Source organism: Phalaenopsis equestris, unplaced genomic scaffold, assembly GCF_001263595.1.
Source record: "Phalaenopsis equestris unplaced genomic scaffold, ASM126359v1 Scaffold000882, whole genome shotgun sequence".
Lineage (NCBI taxonomy): Eukaryota > Viridiplantae > Streptophyta > Magnoliopsida > Asparagales > Orchidaceae > Phalaenopsis > Phalaenopsis equestris.
The window spans coordinates 227,195-237,305 of NW_018165322.1; the positions used below are offsets into that span (position 1 = coordinate 227,195).

The 10,111-nt window shown below is 38.7% G+C and overlaps 1 protein-coding gene across 1 annotated transcript; it reads right to left on the reverse strand.

The window, feature by feature from the left end:
• Positions 1 to 1,249: 1,249 nt before the first annotated feature.
• LOC110032179 lies at positions 1,250 to 2,004 on the reverse strand. Its single transcript, XM_020735715.1, has one exon. It carries the CDS (start codon positions 1,990 to 1,992, stop codon positions 1,366 to 1,368), a length of 627 nt encoding a protein of 208 aa, XP_020591374.1. The 5' UTR covers positions 1,993 to 2,004; the 3' UTR covers positions 1,250 to 1,365.
• Positions 2,005 to 10,111: the final 8,107 nt, after the last annotated feature.

Below are 10,111 nucleotides of genomic sequence, written 5' to 3' on the forward strand. Positions count from 1 at the left end.
TTTCAAGGCGAGAGTGATCGAATCAGTGCATCAACAAGTGAGCTTGATTCTGCCACCTGTAGGTGTGTTTGATTCAGCTAGTTTTACTGTTAGGCTTGATTCAACCATTTTAGCTGATGGGCTCAATTCAGCCACTTCGATAGGTGAGTTCTATTCAGCCACTTCAAGCCATCTTGATAGGTGAGTTTGATTCAACCAATTCGACGGGTGGGCTCAATTCAACAAGAGAATTTTTTGGTGAAAACTCTTGTATACCCATATTTGTGTGCTCATTACAATATTCCTTTTTACACTAAATACATAAAAAGTGGTGTTGGAGTTCTTAAATACATAAAATGTGAAACAAAGTTAATGCATCCATTTGAGCTTACGTCCTCTTCAAGTTTGCACTCAAACGGCGGGCTAGCGGTAGGATATGCTTAAAAGGAGATGTTCGCATGACTAAGCAATTGACTCGTCAGACTTGTGTCCAAGCGGAACGGAAGTGGTGTTGTTCATGTTGGCAAAAAAAAAAGGTAGCCAGCATGTAATAATGAAGAATGGGGCTGAAAAGGTTCCCAACATGGGAGAGGAAGAGGAGAAGAAAATGGGAATAAAACTGGAGAACTGTGTTATTCTCCAAAATTTAACCAAGTCTCTCAAAATCCCTTAAAAGCAATCAGGTGCCTCAATCTCCATTTCGAGCTGCTCTCTGTCAAAGCCAAGAAGAAACCACTGCATTTTTTTCATTTCATTCAATCCAAATCATCTCTTTTTTTGAAAATGATGAGATAGAGCTCAGGGAATCACAAATAGGCATGAGCCTACCAAGAGCGAATCACTAAAAGGAATGAGAAGAAATTTTACCACTTAAAGCATGGGATTCTTTTTCTTATGTTTGCATTACAAACAACAAGAAAACCAAAGGCTTCAATTTCTTGGAGAATGAACACTGAAGAAGACAGAAGCAAGAACGGACGAGAGCCAGAGTGTTTAACCCATAATATTAAAGATTTGTGTCTGGAATACATAAACAACTTTGTTTCGCATCCTATGTATGTAAGAATCCATTAGTTTTTCATCAAATTTTAATGTTCCTTTTCATTTTCCATGTCAATTCATTTCTATATCTCACCATTAACCAAAAAAAGCCTATTAAAATTCAATCCTTTACATGAAGATCAAATACATAGTTTTTATACACACTAAAAATTAACCAAAAAAAAATGTAAATAGTTGCTTTTTTCTTTGCACTAATCACAAATGGGGACAGATTTCAAATTTTCACATCCCAACGGCGCAGTAATTTACAACAAAAGAAAAAAAAGAGGCTAGATTTGACAAAGGGCAAAATTAAGCTATGCACATCTCTTCTTTTTCTTAAACCTAAGCCTGGGACAAATCTCCCTTCTTTCTTCTAAGCCCACCAAAAACACCAAACCTGATGTTGCCTCCCCTCCTCTCCGGCACTTCAGCTATCCTCTCCAACTTCGGTCTCCATTGCCGCGACTTCCACCCCACAAGCTGCTCGTATTCCTTTTCCAAAGCCACCGTCGTACACACGACCCCGCCCCTTTTGGCTTCCTCCCCCCCTTTCTCCCCAATCCGTATCTGCAACCTCCCCGTGTCCGTAAGCTGTATGTCGAAATGCCTAAGACACCCCCCACCACCCTTAGCAAGCGAGGAAGCTATAGTCACAAAGGAAAGCACAGACTGAAAAAACTGGCTTGGAAGAAGGAAGTAGCTGTGACCCAGCTGAAGCTCCTCAGCTGCGGACAGCGCAGGCACCTTCTGACCAATGTAGAAGGAATCCGAGCGGCAGACGAGGTGACACGTGTGCTCCTTCATAAGATCCCCCACCTTGACTCGCCGTTTGTACACCGTCACCCGCCCGTCCAGCCCAATAAGCCTCGCCGTCGATTGGCCGGACGGCGGAGTTGCAGAAGGGAGCTTCCGTTCATCTGGGTTGAAGCACCAGAAAAGCATCTGCAGGCTCAGAAACTTCAGCCCCATAGCGTACCAGAAGTTTTGAGAGGTGAGGGAGAGTATTAATTGGTGGCCTCCTTTTATATTTTGGCTTATGGACGGGCTAAGCAATAGTGGAAAGCCGGGCTCATTTTCATAAAAAATCAAAAAATTAAAAAAGGTGCGATTCGACCCGACCGTGTTATAGGAATATTTTCTTCATTATTCATGTATTATTGATATATTAATAAATAACACATCAATAACATAATAAAAACACAAAAAATATTATGAGATGAATATCACATTAATAACACACCAATAACACATGAATAATGAGAAAAATATGAAGAATAACACGAGAGAATATTTGGTCAGGTCGCAGCTCGTTTTCAATTTTATTTTTATTTTTTATGCAGATGGACCTCAATTTTTCACGTATCAGCTCGAAATTAGACTCCACAAATAACTCTATGTATTTCCAGAAACTTCAGCCCCCACAACGTATCAGAAGTTTTGAGAGGTGGGGGGGGGGAGATTATTTGGTTGGGCTCGTTTTATATTTTAGCTTATGGATGGACTAAACAAAACTTTATTTGAAATTAAATAATTTTCAAAAAATTTAAAAAATTTTAAAAAATTGTTTGGCTCGTGATGCGGTCGGTAGTGAATGGAGATTTGACATTTTTATTTGTCATTTTGTCAGCTTTTATGGTTATATAGTTTTATAGGGAGCTGTCGCAAGTCTCGAGGTTAACTGCTTTTTTTAAAATAAAATATAAATTATATGTTGGTCCTAATAATTTATGAGGATTTATAAAAATACCATTCAAAATATTATAATTTACTTATTTAATATTACAAACATATGCTTTAATATCAAACATTCTAAATACATAAATATAACAAAAACTTCGTATTTAGTCATTCTACTTCATCCTTGAGGCCTATAACTCCATTTTTCATCGATCAAATTTTCGTACTTTTTCATTTTCATCAGTCAAATTTTCAAACTTACTATCCCTCTTTCTCTGTTCAATCTATTAACGCAAGTGGAGCATCTCGACTCCTCTTGCCTCAAGCCTCGACCTATTCACTTTATGTCTCTATATATTATGGCACACCACGTGTGAAATTAATTTATGCGGATTGACGGTATTGTGGCCTTCAGAGGAATAATGTGATCATGCAGATTGTTAGTTGTGAGCGAGTTAGATGGGCCGTAAATTGAGTGATAGGAAGTTATATTTTTTATTATATTTATGAATTTAGGATGTTAGGTATGTTAATGTTGTATTTAGAGAGTTGTGTTAATGTTGTTTTTGGAGTGTTAGTATGTAAGTAGTAATATTTTGGAAGGCATGTAAATGTCCTTATGTCTGTTTCATGAAAAGCAGTTTATCCTGAAACGCGGCCCGTGAGTCGACTACGGCCTGCGTTTAGTGTAAAAACGGAACCGAGTTTTCGGATAAGTGGGCAAAACACGCGATCCAAATGTTACCACGGTTTTTTCAAAAAATGCCCCTGCACCTATAAGCCCTTAATGGAGTTTTGATTTGATATGATTGATAATTATATCTATTATGAAGTTGATTTAGAACATGTATTATTCCATCTAAGAAATTTATTTTCATTCTATGTCAAATGTGGTGATTAACATGTGAGAATTGAGATTCATCACTTCAATATAAATAGAATCTACTTCATTCAATTTCAAGAATGCATTTTTTTAAAAAAAATTAATTTTTAAATTTGTGGAAATAAATAAAATCTCATCAAAATATTTATTTGAAGAAAAATAATGTTGAATATATGAAATATATTAGTGTGATGAATCCTACTAAAAAACTTATCTAAAATTATATTTTTGCCATTGAACAAACTAAACTTGTGGTGGTTTAATAATAATTTTGAATTATATAGATTTGATTGCTCCTTTGGAAGTTATACAAATTTTCATTCATTTATATAATGAGCAAACTATCATATTATATTTGAGATTCATAACTGCAATATAATTTACTTCATTTAAATTATTATTGCCTTTTTTCAGGTGTTAATTTCTAAATTAGAAAAATAAATAAATAAAATTTCATTGACTTCATTTTTTAGAAATAAAAAATTGAATGTGCTAAAATATTAACTTGGATAATTTGTTATTATTTCAGTTTATAAAGATTTGATTGCTCCAATTGAAATTATAGAAATGAGAGTAGATTTCAATAAAAGTAGAATATCGTTAATTAAAGAAAAAAAAAAAAATTATGAACATTTTCTTCTTCAGAAAAAAAAAAAATATGAACATTTTCTTCTTCAGATTTAAATTAGAATTGAGCCTTAATAACAACTAGGTTAGAAATTTGTTGAATCTAAAAGTGTCCGGAAAACACACCCAAAGGGGAGTTTTCTTCTATGGGCGGAGGATTAAAGGGCTTTAGTGAGAATTTTGTTTCTTACACCACCTCTGACTGGAACTGACTTTTGGGTATGCAGCTTGAGCCATGCCATTTGTATTTCTTTTGTAGTTTTCAGGGCTCTAGTGATCGTTTCCATCTCTTTAGACACCAAGGTCGACCCTGAGGGCGATGCGGCTGTTGTTGACCAATTCACTGAGGAAGGAGTGGATACTGTGGAGTAGGTTGTTGTGGGATAGGGGACCATGGGGCCAGACGCCATGGAACTGGGCCTTGTGGCTTAGCTGATTGGGGAAAATTCTCCCCCTAAAGGTGGCCATAGTGTGGGCAGTCAAGTCCCAGTGCAATGAGAGAGAATGAGGCGCTTGGCGGACGTCGGGTGTCTGCTGACTTTTTGGTGCGCCGTCTTACAGAAATGAAGGAGTGCTTCCTTTGTTTCATGGCACATCCTCGGTGGGATAACACAAATGGGGTTGTTGAGGTCCTATAGAGGGTTGAATTAGTAGAGAAAGAAGTTGTTGCACGTCGTGAAGAGCATGCTGCTTTTCAAGGGAAGATGCATACTGATCGCGGGGAGATAGCGCGACTATGTCTGGAGCTAACGGTTGTCAGAGAGGGTTTCACCGCCAAGCCGAGGGATGGTCAGAATGATTTATTTAAGGTGGGTGGCTATATTATGTATGAGTTGCTGCGCTAACGAGGATTTGTCTCGGACAAAGCCATGGGAGACCGTTTAGTTAGGTTTTTCAAAGGTCTCGATTTTTTTTGTAGTGAATGTGGAAATAATTCAGAGCCTCTACCTTTTCGACCCTTCCATCCAACTTCGGTCGGCAACCAACCATGAGCGAGCGATGGGTCAATTTTTCTTCGACTTGACTTTTTTACAAAAACCAGTTCAAAATGAGTCTTCAGCTGTCATTCTGTATGGAGTTGTGGTCGATTTTCAAACGATACAAGGTTGTTTCTGCTCAGGTTCTTCTTAATTCTACTGCTGCCATTATGACATTCGTCATCTTTTATCAAAGTATGAAGATCCCTTGATCGACTGACTTATTCAATCATTTTTTCTCTTTCAAAATTGTTCAGCACAGTTACATTCAATTTGTTGTCAGCTCCTAGATCCCTTTAGTGGATCTTGAGAATAAGATAAAAGATTGGCATCTTAGTGGAATGTGAGGTAAAGAAGATGAAAATTCTTCCTAGAAACCTCATGGATCATAAAGCGCTAATCCAATTCCTTTTGTTTTTCCAATATCTTGATCCGAGTGTAAGAGAGTGTATGATTTGCCCCAACGATACTAAAGTCATGATCAAAGTGCTTTGGGCATCATATGATACTCGGGAAGTGGCAAGGGAGAAATCTACTGAGAAGAGGGTGGCTTCGAAGAAGCCACAAGGGAGAGTCGACCCTTCTTTATCTGGTAGAGGTGAGGATCGGTCCAGCCCATTCAGATCAACCAAGGAAGATGTCGAAGGTGAGAGTCGACCCTTCATTTTGGTTGTAGGTATATATGGACACGTAGCTACATAGTTGTGTTATTTTGAAGGGAGTAGCGAGAATGTCTTCAGAACCTTGTCTGCACCATATTAGGAGGTTTCATGTGTCTGTCTATTGATCGTCGAAGTTTCCACTACGACTCATAGTGGGACCTCGTTCATGGTCCTTCACTATCAAGTGGAGGCAAGTCGCTCCTCCCATCTCATCTCAATAGGGACTGGGTCAGAGGGAGAAATAAGGGTCTTTGAGGGTGTGGAGGGAGATATTCCCCAAATAAAAGGGTAGGCCACCATTTCAAGGACTGAGTTGCCTCATCCTCTAAAGAGTGGAGCTTCCACTCGAGTGATCCTTTTCTTATGACCGAGGGGCTGGAGTTTAGACAAGCGGTCTTTATGTTCTTCTTGATAGACAGATTGAGTGATAGCCTTTTACCCCTTTTACTGGGAACCACCCATCGACTTTGATGGGAACTTTTTGGTTGTCTACCTTCGCGAAGCACTTAAGAATGATGGACATAAAAGATATGTATCAGGCTATCAATTGATATCATGTACATAGGTGGGAGGCCTTTCTTGGGCCATATTGAAGAAAAAGTTGAGATGAATGCTCTACGGATACAGAAGTTCAGACGAAGAGCCACCATGGTTGAGGAAAGGTTGAAACTGTCTATGGAGCAGAGAGAGTAGGATGTTCAAGAACATGAGACTCGAGTGAAAAACCTTCTCAAGGAGAAAGAAGAATTGAAAAAAGAAGGTCTCCTTGATGATGACTCGAGAAGAGTATGTTGAGGTCCTCTCCCGTCAGATTGTGGTTGACACCTCACTTATCAATGAAAGATTTGTAAGACATGGATTAGTGGACCCTAAGTGGTGGGACATGGAGGAGTTCACCTTGTTGCTTTCAAATTCAGAGGATGGAGAGTAGAAGTCGTCGAACGGAAAGTCAAACGACACTGGACGATCTAAGGAAACTAGGGAAGGGGTGTTGGGGAATCTTTGAATGTATAGAGCTGATGGGTGATTTATTTTTGTTTCCTTCTGTTTTGGTGTTTATATGTGCCTGTATGAAAGCTTTGTGATTCAGTTTTTATAAAAAAAAAAAGTTTGTGATGTGATGGATTTTTTTGAAACCGAAGGGTTTGACATTGAAAGCTTTTCCTTTTCATTCAACAGTTGTTCCAATTCATGAGTAGTTTTCTTCTTGTCGTGATTTGTTGGTAGGTGTGTGGGTACACATGCATGTGTATTAGAAATTCTCTGACTTGTTTCTTAGAGGAAATTGTCACATAACCCTCGTAGAGGTAGTTGTTGACAAGTGTTAATGTTATAATTCAGGCTTAGGACTATCGTTTGCACACCCCTCACAGAGTCTGTCGCCATCGAGTACTGATTTGCTTTATAAGCCACTAACAATTATTAAACACCCCTCGCAGATTTTTTCGATGTTGGGTGTTAACGTTATAATTCAAACTCTGGACTATCATTGGCACACCCCTCGAGGAGCTTATCTTTAACGGGTGCAGCTACGTCTCATAGGACGCTAGTGATTGTTAAACACTCCTCATGAAGTTTGTCACCATCGGGTATTCATGTTATACTTTGGGATCTAGATGATCATTTTTTCACCCCTCACAAAGCTTTTCATTGTCATGTGACAATAAGTCCAAAAAACCAATGTTGGCTTTTAGACAACCCTCACGAAGCATATTACGGCAGAGTCTTAACATTATAATTAAGGCTCAAGACTATCATTTTTGCTCCTGATGTGGAGCTTGTAGCTACTGGATGCCGATAGCTTCTAAAGGCCACTGCTGATTGTTTGACACCCCTCACAGAGCTTTTTGCTGTCGGGTTTTAACATTATACATCAAGCTCAGGATGATCATTTGTGCACACCTCACAGAGCTTGTTGTTGTTGGGTGCTAATACATCTCATAGGCCGTTGATAATTATCATGCTGATTGATTAATTTTTAATCTCTTGCAATCCCAATTTCCCATGTGTGACAGTTAGTTCCCTAAGTGTAACAACATTAGTTATCCAAGCATAATAGTGACAGTTCCCTGAGCATGACATTATTAGTATCTCATGTGTGACAGTGTCAGTTCCCCAAGCGCAAAGAAAATAAATAAATAAAATAGTCAGAGAGATGTTGAGTATGTAAATCCCAAAATCTTGGATACCATACAAGTAAAAAATAAATCCCTTCATTATATTGCGGGCTCTTGAAAGAAATAAGATTTATACAGAACAACCATGACAATGTTTCTTCCACAAATAGGGATGATTTTTAAGGAAAAAAATATTTAGAACATCATCGCTCTAAGTTCAAGGGACATTATTTCCCATGAACCTTTACAGCTTGTATGTTTTGTAACCGGCTCTCTGATGAATGATGTTGGGGTCATTCCAAGTTTGATCTAGCTTCTTGATTGTTTTTCCCCTAATAGCGAGGTCGGCTTTTTTAATACCAGGTCCTCGGAGGTGAACTTTTCCTTCCAAACATATTTTTGAAAATAATTGGTTATTCTTCACTTCATTTCTTCTTGCCAAAGGGTTGCATTTACTCGATTTTCGTAGGCAAGGTCTAGGTCGAGCTTGACTCCATCGTCGTTTGCTTCACACCATTCTTACAGGTTTTCCTCATTGAAAGCTGGGGTCGTCTAAATCTCCCAGAATACAGAAGGGATTGGGTCTCATTATCCACAATGATGAGGAGGATTAGCCCATATTGGCAAATTAGTTTAGTTCATAAGAAGTTTTGGAATACCTGCACTGTTATGTGTTCCAGAAACTTTGCTTCTATATGTTTCGAGAAATAATTAATGACCACTAGTAAGAACCTTAGCTATCCTCTCGATGAAGTAAAGGTCAAAGGATGTCGAGACTCCACACGATGAATGGCCAAGGGCTGATGATCGGGTGAAGTTTTTGGGCTGGCTGATGGCGCTACGGTCCATATTTATGACATTGAGTGCTTTTCTAAGAGTATTGTTTGGAATCTTTATGCAACTTCAGCTAGAAGTAACTCTGTCGTTGGATACGGTGAGCTAGCATCTTTCATCTGGAATGACTTTCGCACTCTCCTCCATGAACCTCCCAGAGTACGTCTTAAACACCGTCTTCCCTATGCACTAAAGGTACGATGACTTGGCTGACTTCCTGAAGAGTTTTCCATCAATTAGTAGGTATTGTATGACACTACAAATGAATCTCCTGTGATTTGTGACTTCTTCACCAATCTCCTCTGTGCATAGGTAGTGAATGTCTGGGTCCATCAAGCTTTTCCTCTTCTTCTAAAGAATCTCCATTGTTAATGGTTCTTTGATCGAGGGTTAACTGAGTCTTTAAGGTTGTCCTTCTCCTAGATGAAGTCTTCAGAACAAGAGGTCGGTGACCTGGTTTTCTTTTCTTCAAACATTCTCAATTTTGAAACTTGTGTACTGGTTGATCTATGTCTTCACCTTTTCTGAGATATTTTACCAAAGTCTTGTTTCTGGTTTCAACTTATTTTGTTGATCTGGTTCACTATAAGTTTTGAATTGGCCTTTACCAATATGTGGAGAACTCCCATATCTAAAGCTATTTGAATTCAAGCAATCAAAGCCTCTTATTCTACCTGGTTGTTGTCAATGAAAAATTGACCTCGATTGAGTGATAGATGTTTTCCTCTATGGGACTGCATAAGAAAACTCCAAGCTGATCGCCTGGAGGCTCTCTTGATGAACATGGTCCAAGCCACATCGTTAATCACCAGATCTTCATTCGGACCCTTTGGTATGGAGAAGTTCGCAAGAAAATCTGCAACAGCCTATGCCTTTATTCTCATCCAGGGGATGTATGAGATGTCAAACTCACTAAGATCCAAGACTCACTTAAGTAGTCAATCAGAATGTTCCGACCTAGTGAAGATAGACTTCAGTGGGTGGTTAGTGATGACTTGTATGGGTGTGCCTAGAAATATGGTCAGAGTCTCTGTGTTGAAATGACCATGGTAAATGTCAGTTTTTCCATTATAGGGTATTAAATTCGACCCCTTTGAGGACCCGACTAGTATAGTACATTGGGTATTGTTTATCAAATTCTTCCCTGAACAAAACCAAACTAACGACTTTAGGGCTGACTGTAAGGTATAAGTAAATATTTTCCATTATTTTTAGACTCTCAAGAAGAGGAAGAGAGGCAATGAATTCCTTGTGGTTCTAGAAGGCCTCCTCCCTTGGATTTCTATTCAAAACATTTCGTTTTTTTTAGTA